General features: G+C 36.5%; 1 protein-coding gene across 2 annotated transcripts in view; it reads right to left on the bottom strand.

Moving 5' to 3' along the window:
* LOC136030399 (uncharacterized) overlaps positions 1-27,936 on the bottom strand; it is a 224,900-nt gene that overhangs the window by 128,216 nt on the left and 68,748 nt on the right. For both annotated transcript variants that reach the window (XM_065709345.1, XM_065709344.1), the window contains 2 exons: positions 19,899-20,064; positions 13,117-13,319 (listed from right to left, as the gene is read on the bottom strand). In XM_065709345.1, coding sequence (XP_065565417.1) covers positions 13,117-13,319; positions 19,899-20,064 — 369 coding nt within the window. The remainder of the gene's footprint in view (positions 1-13,116; positions 13,320-19,898; positions 20,065-27,936) is intronic.

A 27,936-nucleotide genomic window follows, 5' to 3' on the forward strand; every position in this document is an offset into this window, starting at 1 on the left:
CACTTAGAGCACTTAATCTCATTCGGGGCACATGGGCAGTCAGCTAACGAATGATGGATACTTTGGCATCTAAGACACCGTCTGGCCAATTCTTTGTATTCCGATATTTTAAAAGACTCGTAACCCAAGCGCAGACCTGTAGCGATGGCAGATTTTAGTGCAGCGGAATCAAGGAACTCTAAACGGAATGTATGAGAAGAGCCGATCTGGCTGGCCTCAACAAGACCAGGAATAACGGAGATGAGTATACTGCTAGAAACACTATCGGGAAGTCCCCTAATTACTCCAAGAGGTTTGCGATCAATCACTTTAGCAAGAATATTTGGATAGCTCGCAACAGCAGATGCGGCAAGAGAATTGGCGGAAACTTTATCCCACGTAACAACAACCCATCTTTTCCTTACCAGATCGGACTTTACCGACACAATACCGTCATGTCCGGCGAAAGAATCAAGCTTTTCCTTGCGAGAAACGGGGTCTCTTAGTTCTGGAGGCGGATATTGAAGAACAACGGCGTACGAGGGTTTGTGATTGGTACCCTTACTATCTGAGACCAAAGAACTATTAATAGACGTTGTTGGACTATTGAGGTGAGCAAGCGATTTTAACTGATCAAGGCACTGGTTGACTTTGGCGGTAAGGATAGAATAAGCTGACGCCGGAATGCTAGGGACTTCAGAGGGGGATTTGATCACGAACTCTGGAATATCAATATTTTCTGCAGAGCAGCGAGAAAGAGTAGCGATAATGTCCGACAATGAGCTATTCTTAGCACTGGGTCCCGAACGACGAGGTATAGGCTCATCTGGGAAGCAATTACTATATAAAAGTTTCTTAGCTCCAAGAACATCTTCATACGGGAAAAAATCACTAGCGTATTTCACAATAGACTGATGGTCCAACCCCTCATCGAGATTGTGCTGAGCAAAATTCGAAACTGGGCAATAATAAAGCGTACTGGTATTCCAATTGTCCATGATAAGCAAATTTCACTCACGGCTCGGCATCAGTCCAAAATCAATTAAGTGAAAAAGGTATATCCACAGAGAAGTTCTCAATAAGCACAATTATGAAATGATCCACACTGGCTAAATGAATGCAATGAGAATAAATAATAACTTATCTTTGAGTGGGGCTAGTAATCCAGTGATTTGCAAGTAATCTGAATATTTCAATGCACGACTCAGATGATAGTAGTGCTGAATACTAACTCACAGCCACAATCCATAAATAATCCTTAAGTCGTAATCATATACAAGTTTATAAATTTATCTAACAAGTTTCAATTACAAGTTCAAAAGTATTTCACTCGTTATTTATTCCAAACAGGTACAGAGTTAATCCGGCTTAAATTCAATTAGTTGTTGACACACAGTTTGAGTTGATATACGATTATCATAAAGTGTCACCGAGCAAAGGAGATCGGATATGGAGAGTTCGCACTGTTTACCAATAGGGGTTGGATACAGAGCGCTTAATGCCTACTTAATCGGGCTGAGCCTACCAACCAAAGAAGGCTAAAGACGGAGCCTTTGCAGGGTTGACCAAAGGGGGTTGGAGATAGAAAGTCCACACCCATGACCAAAAGAGTTGATAGATAGAGCATAATGATGAGAAAATAATGGTGATGATGAGAAACAACATAATGCTGAGAAATAGGTGCAAATATGGAGACAGAGTTCTGACCTTCTCCTGCCACCACTGGAAGAATCAAGCAAATTCTGCAAATCACTAATGACGATCCAAGATAAAAGGATACAAAGGACCAAAAACTAAATAATAAAACCAAACCTTGGAAATATAATGTAACGAAGCAGTCACAACTTTAGAAAATTTGTTTATTGCTTTAGTTAAATAATGAGTAGACAGCTGTAGTAGTAAACCCATACGGACAAATATGAGTAACAACCACTTACTTTCTGTCAAATACCTTCTTGAAACACAAACAGGTCCGCAGGTCAAGGATAGATACGGTTTATCAGCTCTATATTATTAGAATTATTAACAACTTATGGCAGTGCCAAGTCATCTGTGGCTAACACAGGCTGTGCAAGCTTCTCCCCTCCTCGCTCTATTCAGGACACGAATTCGACTTGCTCCTTGAACCTTCTGCATCCTTCCACTCCTTGCACATTCCACTCTATCCATCCACTCCTTATGGGACAAAATTATTCAAGTCGGCTTAAGTTATACAATCCGCATTTTTTTCAAAGATAAGCTCTAGTAGAAAAAGCGGGCATGATGCATCTTGCTAAATCTGAATCATAGAAGGAATTCCGAAGTTGACTGTATGGATACTTTTCATTAGACCAGACTAAAAGGAGGTTACTAGTCTATGAACTCGCGGTGAGCCCCGGTACTCCCAGATTTTGAGAATTCTTACTTCCTGGGCTTTACAGAACAGAGTAAAAGGTTCCCCGGGTCTAAAATATAACTTAAAAACTCGAAATTTATAATTTAATTTATTAAACTTATTAACTTATTAACTAATTAAACTTATAATTTAAACTTAAAAACTGTTTTTGTTTCTTTTTTATTCGGCCTGAAACTCAGAGGACATGTATCCTGGACCAAACGGATCTCAAGGCAAGAACAATTTTCATCAAAAAGGCAAAAGCCTGTGAATTACGTCCGCTCAGAATATCTATCCTTGACTAATCAGATAACACCAGACAGACACATTTTGCAAAAAAAAACGGCGTAAGTAGAAATGAAAGTATTTTAGCTGGTGTGATTAAAAGTAAAAGAGTCCTGTAAGTCCCTTTGAAATGTCATTTTGCTAATTTCATTTACGGAGGCGAATTTTTACTGCATAATTAACGATGTCGGTCACAAAAAAGCATTTCGACGAGCGTATGGATGACTTAAAGCAAATGATCGAAAATCTTCGTATAGAGAATTCAGCTCTGAAACAAGAGAATTCTGATTTGAAAAATGCAATTATAGCGGTTAAAGAACAGTGTTTGAGTACGGAATTGTACGTAAAACGCAAAAATCTGCTGATTCACGGAATTCCTAATAAGGATAGTGAGAATATTGAAGAGACAGTCCACGACTTTTTATCAGGAATGCCAGTACAAAACTCGAAGGATATAAAATTCACGGCAATGTACAGAATTAGAAACAAGACCAAGCGCCCTTCCCGCTCGAACTCTCGCCCCGTTTCGGACCCTATTTTTGTCTCTGTTCTGAATCTTAGGCATAAAGATAGGATCATGGCTTGTGTTGGTAGCCTAAAAGGCACAGGAAAGAGCATCAGTAATGACCTACCATCTGAACTTGCAAAACGTCGGAAAGAACTTTTGAGTACGGCTTACAAGCTTCGAAATTCCAAAGTAACCGCTGAGAAAGTATCTCAAACTAAAGTCATGCAACAGGGTACTAAACTATGGCTAGAAACAAAAAAAACTTCTAGCTCAAACTGGGTTAAGTTCAGTGATGCATGCCATGACCCCCTCGCCTTGGTTTTATCCGCAGTTATTAGTGATGGTGCTTCTGACGCGTGACGTAAACTATCGAGTATTTTCGCCTCAGTAAAGTGAGGGGATGCAATTTTGCTGCTCTTTTTTTGCAACGTCCGTATCTGTGTGTGTTTTTTTTTTTTAGTTATTGTCCTATTTTTCCTTTTCTCTATTTACTATATTATTTACTCCTTTTTTGCTTTCTTTTGCAATGTGCGTATCTATGTTTTTTTTTATATATTTATTTTCTTATATTTCTCTCTTTCCATGTTATTTACTCTTTTCTTTACTTTTTTACTTGTAAATATTTTTCCGTTCCAGAGCGAAAATTCAAGTTCGTGCCTTCGCCTTATGAATTTGCTGTCATTAGGATGTCTACGTCACCCGTGTTCACTCGACTACAGCGTGGTCTCTATTCATCACCTATATTGGTAAGTAGTAATGTATGAAATTGAGTTTTCATCGAGGACTGACGCTAATCTCACGAAAAGGAAATTAGATGAATATGAAAGTCGTAGAGTAAATTTTAATGAAATTTTGAATAACCCGATAGGAAGAACACCGAATATGAATTTTGATGAAAATTTAGATAATATGATTGATAGTAATTTTGTGGAGGAGTTTGGGCTATGGGATGTTGGGGCTCGGTGGGAGGATGTCCTCCGGGTTGTGCATTTGAATGCTCAAGGGCTGAATTCTTCCCTGGATGATATACAGCTTATATGTAAGAATTCTCGCCCTGGAATTATTGGATTATGTGAAACTTTTTTAAATGAAAAGAACCAGCTACTTATGGATATACCCGGATATAATTCAATATTTCTAAATAGAAAGATAGCAAAAAAGGGGGGGCTAGGATTTTATGTATTGAGTAATCTGGCAGTTGTAAGAAGAGATGATCTGTCTATAAACGTTGAACGGGTATTTGAATCTCTGTTCATAGAATTGGCTACTAGCTCCAATGAAAAGATAATAATTGGCGAAATATACAGATCTCCAAGCGGATCAATGAAACAATTTATGGAAATATTAGAGATTGTTCTTGGGAAAGTATTGTCTGAAAAGGCAGAAATAATTTTAATGGGTGATTTTAACGCTGACATGATGGATATGTCATCGAGTCAGGCTTGTGATATACTGGCACTAGTAATCTCGTCTGGGTTAACTCCCTGTATAAATATCCCTACACGAATTTCAAACCAATCTGCAACCTTAATTGACAATGTGTTCTCATCTATACATTCTGTAAAAAATGAAGTGCTACTATCAGATACATCGGATCATTTTCCAGTAGGAGTTTTACTTCCACTCCCCCGGTCTGCCCGCCGAATAGTCCCTGATAATAAACCAAGATTCCGATATACACCAGCAAACATCGAAAAGCTCAAAGATGATTTATTCACTACGTCATGGGAGTTTACAATACCTGAGAGGGTGAGCTTAGAAAATTATAATAAGGCTTTTGATTTTTTTTTATGAAACAGTAAAGAAGAAATTTATCCACCATTGCCGAACACCCCAACCAAGTCTTTCTAAGAGATCAACACCCATAGCCCCATGGACTACAGCTGGAATACTAAAGTCAATAAAGAGAAAACAGAACCTTTGGAAAGAGTATAGGAACAGACCAAGTGATGCTAAATTAGAGACTTTTAAACTATACCGGAAAATGCTTAAAACTCTGATTCGAAAAGCTAAAATTACATATTTTTCCCGAAGGTTTGCGGATTGCGGCAAAAATATTAAGAAAACTTGGGATGTAATTAAGGAAGTTACGCAACCATCGGCAAGACCTAGAAAGCTCCCTAAATCACTTAGTGTTCAGAATCAGCTTTTCTTGGATGAAGACCAAGTACGACATCAGATGACTAAATTTTTTGCTGAGGTTGGGAAAACAACGGCGTTAGGTGTGGTTCCTTCTTCAAGTTCTAGAACTTGGAAGCAGTTCCTCGGTCCTTCCTGTGTAAAGTCAATGGTTCTTGAGTCAGTTACGGAGCAGGAACTGATAACAATAATTTCGTCATTGAAAAATTCTTCATCTGGATTCGACCAAATTCCGGCCAAATTAATCAAACAGATTCTTCCCTCAATTATTACACCACTGTGCCACTTAGTTAACCAGTCATTTAAGCTCGGAATATTCCCTCAGCGTCTCAAGTTGGCACGAGTGATAGCACTATTTAAAGGAGGTGACCAGGAGGACCCGGAGAACTATAGGCCTATATCTCTTCTGTCCGTCTTTTCTAAAATATTTGAAAAGGCTATGCTAAAGCGTTTGCTGAGTTTCCTAGACGCGAAGAAGTTTTTTCATCGGCATCAATTTGGTTTTCGGGAGAAGTGCTCAACAGAACACGCATGTAATATGCTTCTTCATTTTGTACGACAGTCTTTAGACTTCGGCCTTATACCTGCGGCAATATTCCTTGATGTGAAGAAAGCTTTTGACAGCCTCACACACGAGATACTTATTGGTAAGTTGTCGCATCAAGGCGTTCGTGGAGAAGCTCTGTCCTGGTTTTCTTCATTCCTAACTGGCCGATCCATTGCAGTTGAAGCTTCTGATGAGCATATTCCAGTCGAATATGGAGTGCCACAAGGCTCAGTTCTTGGGCCATCCCTTTTCCTCATATATGTCAACGACCTCTATCGACTATTTAGCAACCCACGATCTGATTTCTGTTGTCATTTGTGCCAGAAAGGAGATGCTGTGGTTGAAGCCTTGGATACGCCTGGTCAACATGAAGAACTCTTTGCATTCGCCGACGACACCACCCTGGGGGCTGCAGCACCTGATGAATCATCTCTTATCCTCAAGCTACAATTGATGGCAGAAAATATATATCGTTGGTTTGATGCAAATTTGTTAGCTTTGAATGTAAAAAAATCGTTTCTTCTTATATTTTCCCGCATAGGCAAAAGCTGCCCTACAGTGACAGAGCTTAAAACATCTAAGGGATCCATATCCCGCCCAGCTGACCGGTTTATTCGATTCCTTGGGATACTTCTGGATGAAAATCTATCTTTCAAACGGCATACTGAGTCAATGAGATTAAAGGTTTCTCGAGGCCTTGGAATTATTCGAAAGCTGAAGCGAGTCTTTCCTTTCTCTATCCTTCGTCTATTATATTTCTCTCTTATTTACCCTTATTTATGCTACTGCTCGTCAGTGTGGATGTCAACATTTCCATCTGTACTTACACCTTTACATAATCTCCAACTGAAAGCAGCAAAAGTTCTTCAGTCTACCACCCATATTTCTGTTGAACTTCTGAAGATTAAAGATATTCATACATTACACCTCTCTTTCATTGCGTTTCAGTATTTCCGTGGAGACCTTCCATCAAGTTTTTCCGGGCTTTTTGAAATTGTTCGAAATGTCAGTCCTTATGAAACTAGAAACAAGGATGATGTGCTAGTGCCATCCACCCCTGCAGTGCGCTCGGACTTTGGTCTGATAGTTGCTGTCGGACGTGCCTGGAATTCCATTCCTGTTGGGATTCGACGGTCCTGTACCATAGGATCCTTCAAGAAACGGTTGAAGAATTTTTTAATAAAAAAAAAATAAATTAAATTATAATATTAATCAGTTATTTATATTGTTTAGTTATCAAGATTTAATTTATTTATTTAATTATTTAGATTGAATTTATTTATTTAGATTTGGGTGGTGTGAGTGTTGGATCCTCGATGTATATATATTTTTTTATTTTTATTTATTTTTTGTAAGTAGGTGGTGCGGAGACCGGTTGTACTCGGGTGAGGATTGGTGAGTAGACTCTAAATATATTTTAAGTGTGAATGTAATTAATAGTTATTTATGTTTTGTTTTGTTGTTTTTTTTTCCCAAATAACGGGCCATTGAGCCCTTTGGGATATTTTTTGTTTATAAATGGATGGATATTGGTAATAAAAGGAACTTGAACTTGAACTTGAACTTGAATAGAGCATTGGGTCATATGTATTGTATTGGGTCATTAGTCAATGTATCGGGTCAATAGAAACTTAGGTAAAATAAAAGTTTAGGGTTAAAATGGTTAGATGCATGAAATGAACAATAATTTTAAAACGGACCTTTTTCGTAAAACAACTGAAACAGGGTCACGGTGGGGCCACGAGCAGCATAAAAACAAAATCTCCAACATAAAACATCTTTATAAACTATTTTAGCAGAAACAGCTGTTCTTGTAGCCTTCTTATTAGTTAGTAGATTAGTAGTAAAGATAAAACTGATAAAACTGACGACATCAAAACCAACAACGTAGTTGCAGGAATACACTACAAAGCTCGGAATTCGATTTCGGTGGTAAGATTATGTCAAAGCGTACATACTAATACAAACAATAGGAGGAAGAAGAAGAAAGTGAAAATCGATAACCGGTTATTATAGTCCAATATTCAACACTATTAATAGATCTATTTCATTATTTAGGTCGTCAATGAAAGGGAGGTTGAGGCTCGGTTCTGAAAGGAGTTAAATATCAAATCCGTAGCCAGGTTTCATGTCACCTGATAAAAAAATGTCTTCATGTATCTCAATATTCTACTCACATATGTTTCAGATAAAAGTTTTAAGGTCGTCAAAAGACGACCTTATAGTTTTAAGTTTTAAGACGACCTTAAAGTTTAAAAAGTTTTAAGGTCGACCTTAACGACCTTAACGACTTGACTGATAATTTAAGTTTTAAGGCTCAAAATAAATAAAGCTTCCTGTCACTGTCTTTTTCAAAGACATTTTTTTTTGAAAGATTTCAATGTATTTGCTTTCAATCAGAAATAAGATCTGGAACTCAGATTGCAATGACACTCAGTTGTTTTCACTAAAAAAAACATAAGTCTTTAGTCAGAACTTGGCTTAAGACGGTTAGGACACACTTTAAATTTCATTGATAATTAAAAAGTAGGCTTTTTGGCAAATGGCCAAATAAAATCATGATATTTGAGAGTGGTGGAAGGACATTGTAAGATAAGATCAAAGTTATCAATTTTCTGTCTTATCTAGGATATCTTCTTATTATGTCTAAGTTATATCCTTACTATGTGCCCTTAAATACCAGCCCATACAGCTCTTATTTGTATCCTCACTATCACAACTTCAGCCAGCTAAACACTACTACTGCTACTAACAACTCCCTTTTGCTAGATACCCAGATTTAAGAGTATTCCCATCTCCCTCCTTGATTTTCCACATGTATAAGAATGGTTGGGTTCCAAAAATGCATAAGTAAGGTATCAGCTCCTATTTCCCATTAAGTTTAATTGAAGTTTGACAACTTGTTCTATTAGATATCGTGATGGCAAAATTTGAGATGTCCCTTTCCCTATAGCTTTTAGATCGGGCACGGAAAAGGAACGACACGGCCAGAGCACTTGCTCTTACTATCCACCAAGTTTGATCGAGATCCGAAACTATGGTCAGGTACGGGTCACCATGACAAGTATTTGAAGACCCTTTCCCCAAAACAGATCAAATCGCGTACAAGCTCCCGAAACCCATAACTAGGGCATTTATTCTTACTCCACATTAGAAACTTAGGGCTCCATTCCTTCATACTACACAAATTGAACTGTATCTGGAGCTCCATAGTCAAGTACTACGATATTTAATATTATTCTTACTTCGTGTCACGTTTAATTTTAATATGAAAACCCCTTCTGGAAAAGAATTTGGTAAAACCTCTTCCCCTTCTCTCAGAGAGGTAACCATTTGACAAGTCCTGAAGTCATCGTTGTATTCTGAGTTGTATCTTGACATCCAACAGCCACAATTAAGACATTATGTTTTGCTTTTCGTTTTGTGTTGATGACAAATTCCAGAAGACTTCCCATTTATGAGGCAGATAAAAGTTGAACTTGATTCAGCGGAATTTGGGTTAAGCGTTATGGGTTAATTTGGGTTTATAGTTTTAGCGTAACCTGAGTTTTTAAACGTCATTCAGTCAAAAATCGATGTGTTCGAAAAGGGAATAACGTTTCTCTAAAAACAGCTAGAGGGATATCACAGACTCTGACTATTAGATGGCAAATATCTATTAAGGGGAATTATTTTATTTTCACAAAACTACTTGGGGGTTATGCTGACTTCAGAGGAGCTTAAATTCTCAATTTCACAATCTCTATGTCAGAAAAAAGTTACAAATTTTATTGTATTGTTCTTTCCAAGCTACAGACCACTGGTAACAGAAAAAAGACTTATAAACAAATAAGCAAATAAGATCTGGGAAAGCAGATGTGCTACTCCGCAGTAAGACGAAGACGAAGCAAAGTTAAGACCAAAGAAGAAAATAAATATTTGTTTTAAATAACTACACATAATGCTCCTTAAGAGTATTTGACAGTTAAATTACTCTAGAAGTCAGATCTAATTTTTGTTGTTTCAAAATCTAAATGTAGGATTCTTATAGGACACTTTATGTTGAATTCCAATTTTAAACAAAAATTGCCCCATAAGTTGCTATTTGAGTCAAATAATATTTATATTTTTCTTTTTATGACGATGACGGCGATACAGATCGGTAGCCAGCACCGCTCAGCCAAGCTAACATTTTATTTTTATGAAGCTTGGCTATTAAAACTTCTCAAATATTTCTTAATTACTTAACACAGTTTTCAAATAACGTTTCTTTTCCTGAATCCAAAGTGTAATCCTTTTTTTTTGTTCAAGTCTATTGTTTTATCCAATAATTTTTTTTTCGTTCACTTTTCCTTTTTTTTGTCTGAAATACAACAAATTCAACGTAATTTTCAGAAACAGTTATGAAAAGCTAGTTTTACAGATAATATTCTTAATTTTTTTTTCAGCACAAAAAAACTGCGTTACAAAACTTCCCAAAACAATTTAAAAATATTTAACAATATTTTAAAATAGCCTAATTCCAAACTAAAAGAAACAATTTATTTTATTTTTAAAAGATTATACAAAATCGTACGCAACGGGATAACTGTGATTATAAAGTCGAATTTTGCGTAAAAATGGAACAAAATTGAAAACACTTCCTCGAATCAAAAGCTGTACTGCACATTTACTTTTGCAATACTTATAACAAAAATACTACTGTAAATACACTGTCGTAAAATACAACTACATGTTTCCCACATTATCGACAGTACTCTGCCAAAACCGGCCTCTATTAATGCGTATACTAAAATTATCCTGCCATCTATTTTTAGTCCAATATCTTCCACTCTTCTGTACGATTGCTGATTTAACAAAGGAGAATGTACTGATGAATTGCATGAATGCAATATGTAAATTATATTAAAATCTACCTTGATATACAATACGAGAGTCTAACATATAGTACGACATCCTAACCAAGCATCCAAATAAATAAGCCCATTACATTGCAAGAAGTTATTAGAGGGCAGCAGATGTTCATAATACAAGAAGGTTGCCATGGGGCTCTCAATAGTTAGATCTAATTGTCAAAGCACTATTAATAGTTGAACATTTTAGTTTCACAGACCTTGATACGATTTGGATAATTGATTATCGGCTCTTTTGGCCCAGTGTGAAGCTTTTCCATTTCCTATCTTCTTAGAGCCCAATTTTTTTTTCTCGGGTAGATTTCACATCAAGTTCACAAATACAGTCATATTTGCTCTTAATCCCAGAATATGATAGCAAAAAAATTTTGTGTATCAAATTGGAACGCTAGTTATCGAAATTGTAAGCTGCAAGAAATCTGCTGACTACCATTTTATGCCACAAAACATAAATTTTAGCCCAAATAGGGTGAAAATACAAGAAAATGGAAATCATAAGATAATTTCTTATAATACATTATAAGATGAACTTGTAATCCCCTAAAATGTTTAACTGGAAGTGAAGCCTGGTGTGTAACCTGAAGCAGCTCGTCGTTTCGGTTCACAACCTGACGCTGTAAACCAAAACGTCAATTCTTGCTTATTCCAGATAAACAGCTTTAAAGTACGACAAGAAAGCAGCTGTGATGATGCTTATTCATAAATTGTTATGTGTTTTAAGTTAAAAGGTGAACCTGTATTTAATATCGTATTTAGCAAAAAATCATAAAAATAAACTTAAATTACCACTAAACTAAAACAAAAGATAGTAAAAAAAATCTTACTCAAATAAAGAACAAAGCTGAAGCTTAAAACGGCCAAAAAGTACTGCTTCGAACATTATACATGATAAATCTCCAAAACTTGCTTAAACAAACTGACTCAGGATAAATACAATGCCTGTAGAATTCTAAAAATTAGCATTCTACTGAAAAAAGAACTTGCTTCGGATTTTTAAAGAATGTTGATGGTATCATAAAGTTAACGATCGTTGATTATTGCGAGTGTTACAAATTTCTCTTTTATTTTCTACATGGAATTTCTTGAGTCTTAAAAAACATCTTGTTTTTTCTAAGTCATATTTGACTTTTTACTAAATGTTATTTTCTCGAATCCTACAGATATTGGAAGATATCACGAGCCAGTTTATTCAAGCTAGTTTTTTAAATAGTCAAAACAGAGCTTTCTTGAGTTTTTAGAGAAAAATAATTTCATACTAAAAGCTATTAATATCCTAGTCGTTGAAAGACTATTGAAAGGTGTACAGATTAGCATTTCTGTTTCTACAGCCTACCATGGAATTTTCTGATTCCATGCTTGAAACAACCTGTTTTCTAGGTTGTTTTTGTGTTTTCAGTAAAGTCCTAGTTTTTTATTAAAGCTCTTTTTCGTTATCTTAAGTAATCTGCGAAAGAATAATTTTTGATCATTTTACATTTTAAATTTGCACTTTACTTCCGCAAGAAGTAGAGAAAAAAGTTGCATGTATGTAATATAAAATCTTCAGTAAAATGAAAGATTGAGATATTTGTATATTCAAGATCGTTTCAGTGTGGGAATTTAAGATTGCTTCAGCCCTGTGGAAAAAACAAAATTATACATATTTTATATATTTTCAATAATAAAGTTTCTGCGTTTTCATTTTTCAAAAATCTGTCTCTATGTTATGCAATTATTACAAATAATGATACACCGCAATTTCATTAAATATATCGAAAATTTAATAAATTGGTGTTGTTTTCAGACAAAGCAATATAACTCCTAGTTACTTTTTTTTAGAAATTACGATATAGATTTGATTATTTTTATGTATTTAAAATATTGACTGGGTCACCTTAAAAAGAGAATTGAACTGACTATAAGTGAAAACTGCGTATTTTGAGATAGTTTTTTAAGAAATTTTTCATAATCTTTTCATAGAGAAAAATATTCTTGGAACATCAAGTGTGATAAAGTTGATGGATTGACAACTAGTGCGTTTAATCAATGGCAAGCAAACAAAACCAAAGTGGAGCTCACAGCAACACCGATTTGGTGTTTCTGCAAATCGGTTGCTCCAGTCAAATCTATTCCAACTCTGAAAATACAGGTACAATTTAAGAGAAAACTTCAGTCCTACAATTAAAGGCTAACTTTCAAAACTATAAAGTTTAAAAATGTAAACAAAAATTTAAATATGTTTCCAGGAATATTCTAAATAATAAAATAACGCTATTTCACTGATTTTTTTTCAAACTTATTATTCAAACGCAGATTTACCAATTTGTTTCTTAGCAAAAACACTTTCATGAAAACTTAAGGGAATGTTATAAGCTTTTTGGCTTAAATTTACTGGTTTGTTATTTGTTATTACCTTCCTAATGCTAGAATATTCATCCTGGTTGCTTGAAGCATCTGGTGATAAAAAGGGTCTTGAGCCTCGTCGATTGACTTTAGACGAACTTGGTGCTGACTGAGACTCATCAAATGTCGATTGTCTTCGTAGTCTGTGCTGATTTCTCGAATTGGATTGTGATGTCTCTTTCTTTATCTGTGAAGATGTATCGGTCTGACAAACTAGAAAAAATATATTAGAAATAATAACAACTTTAATAAAACAGATTTTTTCGTTCTTTTTTATTTTTTTATCAGAAATCCCACAAATTCAACAACACAAACTTTGAAATTTATTGAAAAACAACAGGTAATAGGGAAATGATCTTTTTGTTCACAATTAATTTTTTGTTCAAATGCTCTTTTTGCATCATTAATCTATCCATTGATTTAGCCTACCAGCCCGTCAAGTGGAAAAGGCAGGCAAGTCTAGCAGCCCCAACCCCAGGGGTGCAATTGGGGACCCTCCAGGTACAGTCTTTTTATTTTTTGCTTGATGCCTACATCTCTGCTTAGCTGTAATAAGAATTTTTTGATAATTTGCTCGTGCCAGCCAGAAGATCCCTTGTCTTTTGCTGTTGTTTTTGGCTTGTAGCTAGATTAGCCTTGTGTAATTGGAGTTCACTTTAGTCTATATCATGGATGAGACCTCAAAAAAGAGCTATAGACCTCCTAGTACCAGAGAGATGAGATCAGACAGGTCCATCCAGTTCAGCGGAGCTGAATCTATCAATGAGCAGATGTCTATGCTCACTTCACATATTAACACCCTAAAGAACAAGCAGAAGCTAATGGCAGATTCACTGAATGATCAAACTCTTAAATCTACAATGGCAGAAGATGTGAGCAAAGCACTGTCTTCTGAGACTGGTCCTTTGGTTAAGGCCTCTGTTAAAAAACTTACCCCTAGCTATGAACCTGCTGCTTTTGATGCTGACCGTATAGAAAGCATTAAACAAGAGGTATACACTAGCCTAAAGATGGATTTTGATGCGCTTGTTGAATAATCACTTAAACAATATGACTCGAGGATGTCAAAGCTTGAATCATCTCTTAAATTGCTTGACCCAGGTTTGTCACAGCTGCAGAAATCTCTGAAACCAATTCAATCTAATGTTGATCGTCTCAGTGATCAGTTTGATTAAATGAAAATTTCAAATCAGCTGGTCCTATTTGGTTTCAAAGAAGACCCTTATCCAAGAGCTTCCGAAAGCAAATTCCTTGGATTTTGGAGTACTAGACTTCCTAGTATTCCCGTGACTCAGAAAGACATAGTTTCTGTTAGAAGGATTGGAAAACAAGGCTCATGTTTGAAACCTCGCCCACTTGTTATGGAATTTTGTAGTCCTAGAATACAGCAGCTCATTCTTAGAGAAAAGAAAGGTTTGCAAGGTAGTGGTGTTTTTATTTCTGAGTCACTCAAAAAGCCTAGACTTCAGCTACTCAATTATGCTAAATTAAAGCTTGGGAAGAGGTGTAAATGGTCTGGTGGAGGAGAAATACTTACCAAGCTTCCCGATGGTAAAGTGATTACTGTTAAAGAGGCATCTCAAGTTGAAGCTCTCCGTCAGTTAACTTCAGCTTATCCAAGTCCATCCAAGCCCCTCCCAGGACAAATAAACCATTTCTTTTCTTTTAACTCTGTTTTGAAACTTTATTTATGATTTAATAGTTATTCTTATGTTTGCATTTATGCTGTTTTACATTATTCATTTAAGTGGATCACAAAAACCATTTATACCTTTTTCGTCCAGTTACTTCTTTATTGTTTTGCCTTTTTCTTTATTTTGCCTTTGGCCCTGTACTTGTTTGTTATTATTTTTTCCTTGAACTTTGTAGTTTATTATTGTTCTTTGTTCTTGCAGATGTTTTCTCCTTTGTCACCTATATGTTTTACCTTTCAACCCACCCTCTGCTACTTCAGCCTGCTTCTATGTATATTTTGTTCATTTGTAAAGATATTGTATACATTTGTCATGTATTTTTCATTTGTCATGATTTCTCCTTTCATTTGAATTCTTCTATTCTTAACTCAGTTGTATTTGATCAACCAAATAGGGCTGGTAAACAGGAGGCATACACATTTGACACTCTTCTTGAATCCATGGTTAATTCTAATTGCAATTATCACACTACTATTGATTATTGTGACAAAATTATGCCCTCACTCTCTTTAAATAGTAGCTTTAATGTATTTTGTTTGAATGTGCGTGGGATAAGGGATAAGTGGGATAGTTTGAAATCATATTTGCGGTTTCATAATTCTTGTACTTTTGATGTCATAAGCTTAACAGAAACATGGTTATTTGATAGTGAAAATTTAATAGCTTATGATATGCATGGTTATATTGCTATTCATGTCCCTAGAATGGTAACAAAGTGTTCTAGGTTTATTTCTTTGTTTGTAAAATCTAATATTGAATTTAGTAGATGATCTGACCTTGAATCCTTGTTTACATCATTAGTGTCTAATAGTAGGATAGTTTAGTCTCTTGTCATTGGTCTGAAAAGCCAGTTTGCATGTGATACTCTTTGTTTGTTTTATAAGCCCCCTCCTTTTCCAACATATCTGTTCTGTGATTTGCTTGATCAGCTTTGTGGTGTGGGGACTTTCTCTAAAAAACGGATTTTTGTTTTGGGATATTTTAATTGTAATATGTTAAATGTTGGATCAAGTGATGAATGTGACCATGTTTGTGATGTATTTTCTTCTTCTGGGGTACTTCCTTCAATTTATTTCCTTCTCGTGTTGACCCTACAAGAAATTCTGCCACTTTAATAGATAATATTTTAATTTTTCATTCTCCTAATTTGAAGTTCACTTCTGATCTTGTTTCACTGATCTCTGTGATCACTTCCCTATTTATCTATCACTATTTTGCCTAAAACAGAGATTACTGTGGATAAGAAAGGCGGGTCTTCTTTTAGTACTTTTACAGATAAAGAAATTTCTAACTTAATACACAGTCTTCAGAGTAATGATTAGTATAATGTTCTTGAAGCTAATGATATTGAATATCCAACTAGATTATTTTTGAATCGTATGGGAACTCTGTTGGACAAGCATTTTCCTCTTAGAAAGAGGCCAAGGAATTCTACACCCCAATGTCCATGGATGTCTAGAGGTCTGATCAATGTAACACATATGAAGACGTCTTCGTTCAAGGCTGCATGTAAAAGTAAGACACAGGATGACCTTTTGAAGTATAAACATTACAAAAATGTGCTCACTTCTTCAGTTTGTGCAGCAAAAAAGCTATATTTTTCGCGCCGAATTAATGAGTGTAAGGGGAATTTACGCAAGGTTTGGACTGTAGTTAATGAAGCTCTTCCCCGCAAGAAACTCAAACAGTCTTCCCCATGTCTTTATAGGAAAGCTGATGGATCTATTGTGGGCAAAAAATCCTTAGCGATTGCCTTCAATTCGCACTTTACCACATTTCCTTCAGTTCTCATTCCACCCCAGAGTAGAGTAAGTTGTTTTCCCTTGGAAGAGAGGTCTTTTTTCCTTTCCCAATGCAGTGCTACTGAGATTTCTAGTATTATTTCTCAACTTCCATGTAGTCGTTCAGTTGAAAGTTTGGTTTGAGTAATAATGTCCTTAAAAAAAATAGTCAGTTTGTTTCTAACCGCATATCACACATAACTTACCTCTCTCTTTCTTCTGGTGTTTTTCCTCATTTATTAAAAGTTGCTACTGCTGTACCTTTACATAAGAAAAGTGATTCATCTCTATTTCAAACTAAAAACCTATTTCTCTTCTCCCCGTCATCTCTAAGGTTGTTGAAAAACTAGTATATCGTGGACTCTATCATTTGTATTTAGTACTAATACAACTGCTGGAAATTCTCTCATAACTAACCATCAGTATCTCTACCTCACATGAGAAAATCTCTACCTTTCATGCACTTTCAGATGCAACAGAGTTTGTGCGTGTTCATCTGGACAAGGGCTTGTATGTCTTAGGTCTAATTCTTGACTTTTCAAAGGCCTTTGATATGGTTGACCACTATGTTCTTCCGTCTAAACTATCTTTATTTGGAGTGCATGGAGTCCCACTAGAATGGTTAAGGTCTTATCTGTCAGGGAGATCTCAGTATGTTTCGGTTAATGGTACTACTTCCTCTATTTTGCCTATATTGAAAGGTGTTCCACATGGCTCTGTGCTTAGACTACTTTTGTTTCTAATTTACATTAATTATCTTGTTGATTGTCTTCATCCCCGTGTTCATACTGTTCTTTTTGCTGATGACAGTAAATTTTTCCTTGCTGCAGTGGACCTGTCATCTGCCACTTCCGTAGCTCAAGGTCTTCTTGATAAAGTAAAGGATTGGTGCTCGTCAAATGGTATGGCTCTTAACAGCCGGGAGAGTACCATTGTCAATTTCAGGACCCCTTACCGTATGAGAGACATACAGGATCCAAACACCCTGACTTACAGGAATGATATTATACCACATACTACTATGGTGAAATTTCTTGGTGTATATCTTGACTGTTTTCTTTCTTTTAAACCATTTATAACTCACACCCGTTCCCTCATCCTCCGTTAATCTTCAATCTAGCACCGGGTTAACTCATTCCTTCCTCCAGATGTTATGGTTTCTCTTTATTATGCTTTTATTTATCCTTAACTTTCTTATTGCTGCTCTGTCTGGGGTATTACAAATAAATCTCTTCTCTGCTCACTTCAAAGAGACCAAAATAGGACAGTGAAGGCTACTTTTCTTTTCCCTCGGCTTTACCCTTCCTTTGATCTTAATAATGATACTGGAATAGCTCCACTGGATCGTATTGTAGGTAAAAGTAATCTTTATTTAGCACATTCTGCTTTTCGAGGTACACTTCCACCGCCTTTGCAGCAATTATTTTCCCGGACAGGCTCAGGTAGGTACTCTTCTTTTTTACGTAGTTCTTCTCGAAGATTTATTTTACCCAAACGATTATCTACAGAAGCCCAGAGGTCTCCTGTTTATCAATCAATTCTACTGTGGAACCTCATCCCTCCGAAAGTCCCTCTATTTCTTTCTGCAAAGGCAGTTTTTCGTCGAGTCTTTCTAGTTTAGTAATTTTTCTCTCTCCTTTGTTTGTATTTTTTCTGTATTCTCTTTTCCTATTGTTTCTCCTTTTTGGAATTCTTTCCCAACTGATACATCTCTCTCATATGATTTTTAAACTTGTCTTCAGAAATCTTCTTAACTTTTAGAGTCCTTTTTTATTTGTCTTCTTTTTTCTCTGATGTTCTAATGTCAACTTCGTCTTTCCTGTTTCTCTACTTTCTTGGTTTCTACTTATTACCAGTTTTTTTTATTGTATGCTAGTGTTTATTCTCCTTCATCTTTTTTCCGAATGTATTGTTGGATTTAAGGTATTATTTATGGTTCTTTTAGTGTAAAAAAGTAGTAAGTAAGACGATACTAGACCCTTAAGGTCCGAACCGGTGGTGCTGATCTCCATTTCATGGTCCTTCAGCCAGGAAAAGCAATGGGGGGTTGGGGCCAACCATCCTGTGCTTTCAAACACCCTTCCTGCTTACCTTCCCGAGATTTCTCCAGGTACCCAAATAGAGCTAGGTCGACTCGGGCTGAGCTTACAGAATCACGCCACTGACCCCCGTCCCAAACTAAATAACTGGTCACAACTGGGATTGAACCCGGTCACAACTGAGATTGAACCCGCCAGCGTGCCAACCACTCAGCCAGGACGGCTTCTTTTAGTGCTCTATTATTGTGTTGTATGGCCCATAACAAGCAAAGCTTCTTGGACCAAATAACATTTTTACTTTTGTAACAGCGTTTTAGTATTAATAAAATGATTGATTTTTTTTGTTGTTTTTTGATCTTATAAATCATATTAAAATTCACAAAACAAATTTGTGGTCTGTACCCTGAAATGTCACGATTTTATCCTTTTTCCAATTATTTTCCCATGATTCACGTATTGACGACTCTAGTCTCCCTGGGATAGCAATTTACAAAATATAGGGTGGGGGAGTGGGAGTTCTAGCATTTTTTTTACTTGAAGATACAAAAACCGTGTTTTTTAATCTAGGGAGGGGGGAATGATACACTTTTTTTTCACTTTTGTCAAGCTATTGTGTTTTCAGAAAGGCGCTGATCTCAGTCATGTCTCCGAAGCAAAAGGCTCATGCATTTAACAAATTTTTACAGAAATATCAAGCTAACAAGCAGAGAAAAAAACGACTTCATGTTATTTTCATGGAAAGAAATAGAGTGTGACTGTACAGAAATATCCAGGAAAACTGAATCGTAATCTTAAAGGGTAAGCGGTGTACCCACAAGTAAAGAAAAAGGGTAACGCAACTGTTTCAAAACAGCAGGGTAATCCATCAGAACAACTATTATGACAACCTATTAATTAGAAAATGCCTTTGTTCGCATTTTTGTTGAAAAAGACCCTTTTTTGGTAAAATCGCTGACAAAATAAAAAAAAACAAATATGCACCAAACCTAGATTTTGAAAAATACATCTTGCCTGCCTGCTTCTACATTTTAGCCAATTGCCACATATGAATAGTGTTCTTTTATTGAAATTTACACAAGAAACTTCACGACTTTCGCTTTTAGTCAGTAACATAAGCTACAATTCATATAAAGATGTCGTTTTTCATTTCTTACTCGGCAAAATTAACTGTCTTCTATTGAATCTTAGCTTTAACCTATGGCCGCATCATGATATGGCTTGGTAAAATAGATACGAAATATATAAAGAACGGACCTGCCAATCCGGTTTAAGACTTACACTTACTTGTAGTACGAGAAGCAGTTCTCTGTATTTCTTTTACTTCTCGGACATCAGATATTGACACTTGAAAAGTTTTAGTTTCTTGCTTGACAATATCTCCAAAATTGTTGGGTGAATCCGACTTGATTTCATCTGGTTCTGGAGAAATTTGAGAAGAATTGCTCTACAAAAAGAAAAAGATTTATTCTCCTTTTTCACCATCGACCAGGATTTTTTGAAGAATTCAAAGATGAATGCAGTTTTAATAATTTCCAGATCAACGAAAGCACAACAAAAGCCGTAACATTCGACCCACTAAAAATAGATTTTGTTTACCCAGCTCCCAAGTATTCGCTAGTTTCATCATTACAAGTTCTAGGATTTAATTTCGATGTGCTAATGGTCAACATCTGGTTCAGATTTTTTGACCTTTTTCGTTTCAAGACTTACATTTACTTGTAGTACGAGAAGTAGTTCTCTATATTTCTTTGACTTCTGGGACATCAGATATTGACACTTGAAAGATTTAAAAAAATAGCCTACTATTTTTTTTCACCGATGATTTTAAGTATTCCTCTCTGGACTGCTTTGCACTGGGAGGGGGGGGGGGAACAGTTTATTTGGATAGGCTGATGGACGAAACGATATTTTGTTTACCCTGCTCCCAAGTTTCCGCTAGTTTCATCAGCACCAGTACTAGGAGTTAATTTTGATATACTGAAGTTCAACGTCTAGTAAAAAACTTAACAAAGCATCGTTGCAGTGGGTCATTAAAATTCGATGTACCGCTTGGGTTCCCCTAAAAGTTGGGGTCCCCTAAAATTTAACATACGTAGATATCCTATCAGAATATACATATCCCGTACGGAAGCCTCAGATTCATAATATTGAATATCCAAGTAATACGAGTCCTTATTTAGGGTTCTTCCATTTTGATCTTTCCATAAAAAAAAAACTCGTCGGTCCATCACTCTATCCAAATAAAATATTCCCCCCTTCCAGCGTAAAGCAATCCAGAACGGAATACTTAAAATCATCGTCGAAAAAATATTGTGGTCTTGAGTCTGCCAATGGTGCACAAATGAGCTCTTGAGTGTGCCCAGCCATTTCATACTCCACAGACTGAGTTTTCGACGGCTGTTATGTCAGTATTTTCATCTACTTTTTTCTTCTTTATACTTATTTTATTACAATTTAGTAATTACTACTTTCGCCTTTATCAGATAGCAATTTTAAACTTTATATATGAATCACAAGAACAAAAAAAAAAACACTGCCTAATTATTTATGCGCTATTTGTATTTTGCATATGTTCAGGGCCCTCTAATTGAAGTTGCAGGGATGCTTCAAGCTTTATCGCCTCCCAGAAAGAGCAGAAAGTCCCAAAGTCCCGAAAAGAAAATAAGAAATCATTCTTGGAGAAGAATCTGTTGATTACATGTACAAGTCTGCTCTTGAGTCTGACATGCCTGAAACCCTTAGAGATTACCGCTTTCTGTTGATGTTGTGTTTTGGCCAACTTTTTCTTGCTAGTACCATGTACCTTATATTTTCACCTCCTGGTGACAGTTCAATAGTTAACACAATAGAGAAGTGTAAATTAGTACTAGTACCTTGCAGAAGTAACTGGTTTAAAAATTAGTACGTGCCATTTTTGGTGGCCGGCATTTACCCCCCCCCTCCCCAGGAAAATACCCCCTTAAAATGTCCCCCATGAAAAATAGCTCCGGAAAATATCCTTACCCCGCGGAAAATACCCCCACGGAAGACACCCCCACGCGGAAAATCTTCCCCCGACAAATGCCCACCAGAAACTATTCCACTGTGGGGGGAAGGAATGCACCCCGCAGAAAATACTCTCTGGAAAAAAAGTCCCCCGTTGAACCCCCTCAGGAAAATTCTACTTTCCCCGCTGCTGGCTGGTCTCCAATCACTCTGGATTTTAACTAAAACGACTAGAACTCTCAATTTCTGATTTAATTAGCACACTCTTCAGCGACCTTGAGGTGGAGGTGTGGATGAGGAAGGAGCAGAACCCCTTCTGTACAGAATAGGTTCTGCTCATTTAGTGATTTAACGTTATTCTTTACTTTCATAAACAGCAGAGACCAGAAATATTCCCAGAAATCATAAGGGAGTAGATATCAATTTCAAATTTTTGATACATTTTTAAAGTTTCCTTTGTACACCCCCCCTCCCTAAGAAAAATTCGTTAAAAATACATTTTACTGGGAAATTCTTCCACTGAGGGGGAATTACCAGCATGATTTTAAAAACAATAAGAAATTTTCACCCTGGAGCGTCCGCAAGAAATTTTCTGGATGGAATTTTCAGCTGGAATGGAATGGTGCTGGGGGAATTCGCCTGGACGATCAGACATTCAAATTAAAAAGGTTTTTTCAAATGAAAGTAAGAACCAACCTCAAAACTCAGGACGGACATAAATTATAACACATATGAAAGGAGTTGTCCCCTACTCAAGGCCTTGCTCTTTACCCTAAAGTTTTGACTTTTTATCTCATTTCTTTGAGAATGACTCCTGAAACACAATGGCCGATTAATAAAATTAATGTAAGAAAAAAACTTTCTAAAAGAGGAGTTTTCAAAAGAAAAGTAAAGGCCGTATTAAATTTAAGATCAGAAGAAATAAAAACCTACAATAACTCAAAGTCAAAACAACCAAAGATAACTATTAAAGAATAAATGAAACCCTATATGAACAGAAATTAAATAAACAATCATAGCAAATAAACATACAATAGGTACTAATATAAATGAATAAATCAATGTCAAAACGAGTAAAGCTTAAGTTGAATATGCAAATCAAGCTTAAAACGAACAAAAAAATATGCTATTGAAGCATAAATGAAACCCAAAAAGAACAGAAATTAAATAAACAATCGTAGCAAACAAACAAATAATAGTTACTAATATAATGAGTAAATAAATCTTAAAAGGAGAAAAACTTAAATTGAATATGCAAATCCAGCTTGAAACAAACAAAAATCTCTACAAAGAAGAGTTTGGGTTTTGCCTTCTTCTTTCACTGTAAAAGTCTAAAACCTACTGCGTCATTAGTACTTGTTGTATTTTTTTTTTGCTATGATTGTTTATTTAATGTCTGTTCGTTTTGGGTTTCTTTTATTCTTTAATAGTAGCTCCTGGTGGTTTTGAATTTGAGTTTTTGTAGGTTTCTATTTTTTCTAATCTTCATTTTAATATGGCCTTTACTTTTCTTTATAAAATTTCTTTTTTGGAAAGTTTTTTTTAATTAATTTCTGTTTGTTTTTGATTGCCAAAGTTTCAAGTTTTTCAAAATTCCCTATTTCCGAAAAAAAATTCATTCCAAAATAAATTCATATTTTGGTAAGTACTAATAAATTAAATTGAATATTAGATATATAATGATACTAATTGCTGAAAGCTCACCAGCTCAAATTTTGTTTCGCCAAGGCCAGATTTAAAGCTTTGACGCCTCTAAACCCAAGCGTTTTTGCCGCTTCGTGTTTGTAAAATTTTCGGGTAAATCTCCAAAACTTCGGGAATAGTGAAAGCCGCAGGGCCTAGTGGGCCTATTGGTAAATTCTGATCTGGTTTCACTGCAATTTTCGTTTAATTTCAGGGTTGTAATAAGAACAAAAGAAAATAATTGTAATATATTTCCTTTTAGTAAAGCACCAAATGCGCAGTAGGCCTTATACTTTTACTGTTAGGGAAAAGGGCAGTAACCATACTCTTGTTTGTTGTGAAGACACCATTCCATAGAAGTACATAAACCCTACCCCCTGGAAACGACCTCGTCTGACAACCAATCCTTAATCCAATTCTCATTTGTGTTTGAATTCTGTTCTCCCAATTTTTTATAATAAAAAAAAAGTAACCCAATTTTGCAGAACTTTGAACACTTAAGTAAGAGAATGATAATTCTAAGTAAGAAAATTGGTCGTTTAAGTAAGAAAACAATACTTTTACCGTTTGGGAAACGGGCAGTAGCTATAAAATTGTTTGTTGTGAAAACGTCATTCATTAGAAGTAGCCTACTCCCCAATTCTTTCGGAAAGAATTGGGGAAAATACTTTCAGAAAGTTTTTTTTAAATAATTTTTGTTTGTTTTTTAATTGCAAACGTTTCAAGTTTTTAAAAAACTCCTTATTTCAAAATAAGATTTTTTTTAACATCAAACTTTCATCAAATTATCAAATCTATTAGTGAAGTAACAATATCGAAGTATCAAAGTAAAGAAAGGATCAAAGCTAACAAGCTATCAAAGTAAACAAAGGATCAAAGTAACATTCAGCAGCTTGCACAACTTACAGCTCTTGCCCCGTAAATCGAAGTTACCCAGTAAATCACTAAGTCCAAGTATCAAAGTAAACAAAGTATCAAGGTAACAACAATTAAGTTTCGTAACTCAGAGCCATTTATCAGGGCTGGGGGGGGGGTCAACCCCAAAAGTATAGTTATTTGGCCTTTGAACTATTTTGAACAAAATGGCTATCTCCAAATTTTGACCCGATGCCCTTTGGAAAGTTGGGCATCGGCCAGTTGGCCGTCGATCACTTTTAACTCTTAAAAAAGAGCTACAAGTTTCAATTTCCGATTGAATTAGCCCCCTCCAAAGTTAATACGACTACCCCTTCCACAGAACTATATATTTTAATAATGGGCAACTTATAAGTTACAATCCTCACCCCATGGGCTAGGGAAGGTTTCTCAACCCCTAACGTATAGTAATTCGAATTTTGGACTATTTTGAACAAAATGGCTATTTCAAAATTTCGATAAGACGCATTTGGAGAAAAAGAGGCACAAGGGGGGGGGGGGGCTTGTTACTTTTTGATCACTTTCGATTCTTAAGAACTTACAATTTGCATAAGTTACAATTATTGTCTCAGGTGCTATGGAGGATTTCTCAACCCCTAATTTATAGTAATTTGAATTTCAGACTATTTTGAACAAAATGGCAATCTTAAATTTTAATCGACTGTATTTGGGGAGAAAGGCGTGGGGAGGATAGATACCCTCCGATCACTTGTAATGACTCTTAAAAAGGTAACTAGAACTTTCAATTTCCAATCAAACAAGACATCTCTGAAGTTTATACGAATACCCCTTACATAAAACTTCATATTCCCTTGGGGCATACCTTACAACTCTTACCCCCAGGCTCTGAGGGGGATGTGTCGACCCTGTAGTTTTTGTTATTTGATATTTAATCTATTTTGAACGAAATAAGCTATCCTAAAATTTTGATTGGATACATTTGGAGAAAAGGGTCCATGAGAAAGGGGGAGGGGGCTAGTTGCCCTCCGATCACTTTGAATCTTGGGAAGGTCACTAGAAATTCTGATTTACAATCGAATAAGCCCCCTCCATAGTCTATACGACCATTTCTTCCATAAAACAAGAGCTCGTATGGCACTTATGACAAGGTCGGAGGAGGCAAGAGATCAAATCTGGTCCGGTTATGACAATAACGTATCAAGAACTAGTGCTTATTCTTCCCATCAAGTTTCACCTCGATCTCACCACTCTAAGCATTTTCGAAGATTTCCGGTTTCCAAGATTTCTGCTTCGCCCCTCCATCCCTCAATGTCCCTGGATCCGATCCGAATTAAAAATGGAGCATCTGAGATAGGACATCTTCCGACATTTCAAGTTTCATTAAGATCCAATCACCCATTAGTGAAATAAATATACCTCATTTTTCACGATTTCCTCTCCCTCCAGCCCCGCCCCCCAGATGGTCAAATCGGGGAAAACGACTGTTACGAAGTCAATTTGTGCAGGTCCCTAGCACACCTACCAATTTTCATCGTCCTAGCACGTCCAGAAGCACCGAACTCGCTAAAGCACTGGAAATCCCCCCAACTCCAACAAAGAAAGTGGACCTGGTCCGGTTATGTCAATCACGTATCAAGAACTAATGCTTATTCTTCCCACAAAGTTCCATCCCGATCTCTCCACTCTATGCGTTTACTTTTTTCTAATTTTTCCAAATTAACCGTCCCCCCCCCCCCAGATGGTCGAATCGGAGAAGAGACTATTTCTAATTTAATCTGATCTGGTCAGGTTTTTGATACGCCTGCCAACTTTCAGCAATCGTTATACTGATCACGTATCTAGTTTCGGATCTTTTTTATGTAAAAATTGGAGTGGTCCGGGATTTGAACCTCAGACCGCTCGCACCCTAAGCGAGAATCACATCCCAAGACCTGCAAGCCACACACTTCAGAAGAACAATCATTTGTTTTATCGGCAAATAAAATTCTTCTAAACTATCTCGTTCGTTTACCCCCCCCCCTTAAATGGTCAGATCAGGGAAGAGACTATTTCTAATTTAATCCAGTCTGGTCCCTGATAGGCCTGCCAACTTTGATCGTCCTAGCTTATCTGGAAATGCCCAAACTAGTAAAATCGGGACCGACAGACAGAAAGATCGACCGACGGACAGAAATTGCGATCGCTATATGTCACTTGGTAAAAACCAAGTGCCATAAAACATTATATGCCCCCAGGGCACATTTTACAACACTTGCCTCCAAATTCTTGGGGGGGGCTGTTTCACCACTCCAGTTTCTGTTATATATCTTTGGTTTATTTTGAACAAAATGATTATATAAAAAAAATTTGACGTATTTGGAGGAAAGAAGATTGGGAGGGAGGGGGGCCAGTCACCATCGAATTGCTTTTGACTCTTCAAAGGTGAATAAGAACTTGCAGTTTTTAATCGTTTGAGTCCCCTCCAAAGTTCATACGACCATCTTTTCCATGAAAAGCTTATATGCCCCCGCGGTATAAATTGTAACCCTTCCCGTGGCTCAGGGGGGGGGGGTGCTGACCACGAAGTTTTTGTTATCTTACTGTTGGACTATTTAAAACAAACTAACTATCTAAAAATTTTCGTTTGATGCATTTGGAGTAAAGAGGGTGTTTGTGTCAGGGGGGTAGATGCCCTCCGTTAACTTTTGACTTATAAAAAGGTAACAGGAACATCAAATTGCAAACCAAATGAGCCATCTTCGAAGATTATACGACCACCCGTTACATAACCAAGAGCTGAGAACTCATATGGCACTTTTGACGAGGCCGGAAGAGCCAAGAGTTCATATGGTATGAGCTCTAACAAAATTCTAAGAATCAATAGATTGATTTAAAAGGAAAATCAGAGGCTTAATGCCGGTCGGGATTTAAAATAAGAGCTCTGAGACACAAGGTCCTTCTAAATATCAAAATTCATTAAGATCCGATCACCAACTCGTAAGTTATAAATACCTCATTTTTCTAATTTTTCCTCTCCCTTCAGCCCCCCAGATGGTCCAATCGGGGAAAACGACTTTATCAAGTCAATTTGTGCAGCTCCCTGACACACCTACCAATTTTCATCGTCCTAGCACGTCCAGAAGCACCAAACTTGCCAAAGCACTGGACATCCTTAACTTCCCAAAAGAGAACGGATCCAGTCTAGTTACGTCAACCCCGTATCTGCGACATTTGCTTATTCTACCCACCAAGTTTCATCCCGATTTCTCCACTCTTAGCGTTTTCCAAGATTTTTGGTTTCCCCCTCCAGATACCCCTCCCCCCCCCACAATGTCAACAGATCTGGTCGGGATTTGAAATAAGAGGTCTGAGACATGAGTTTCTTCTAAATATCGAATTTCATTAAGATCCAGTCACCCGTTCTTAAGTTAAAAACACCTAAATTTTTCTAATTTTTTCGAATTAACACCCCCCCAGCTCCTCCAAAGAGAACGGATACGTTCAAAATATGTCAATCACGTATCTATAACTTGTGCTTATTCTTTCCATCAAGTTTCATCCCGATATCTCCACTTTAAGCGTTTTCCAAGATTTTTGTTTCTCCCCTCAAACCCCCTATGTCCCTGGATCCGATTCGAATTGAAAATGGAGCATCTGAGACATAAGATCCTTCTGTATACCAAGTTTCATTAAGATCCGATCACCCATTTGCAAGATAAAGATACTTCAATTTTCACGTTTTCCAAAAATTCCGGCCCCCCCCCCAGCTCCCCCTCCGATGACTCTGGATCCA

This window comes from Artemia franciscana, chromosome 8 (assembly GCF_032884065.1).
Source record: "Artemia franciscana chromosome 8, ASM3288406v1, whole genome shotgun sequence".
NCBI classification, from domain to species: domain Eukaryota; kingdom Metazoa; phylum Arthropoda; class Branchiopoda; order Anostraca; family Artemiidae; genus Artemia; species Artemia franciscana.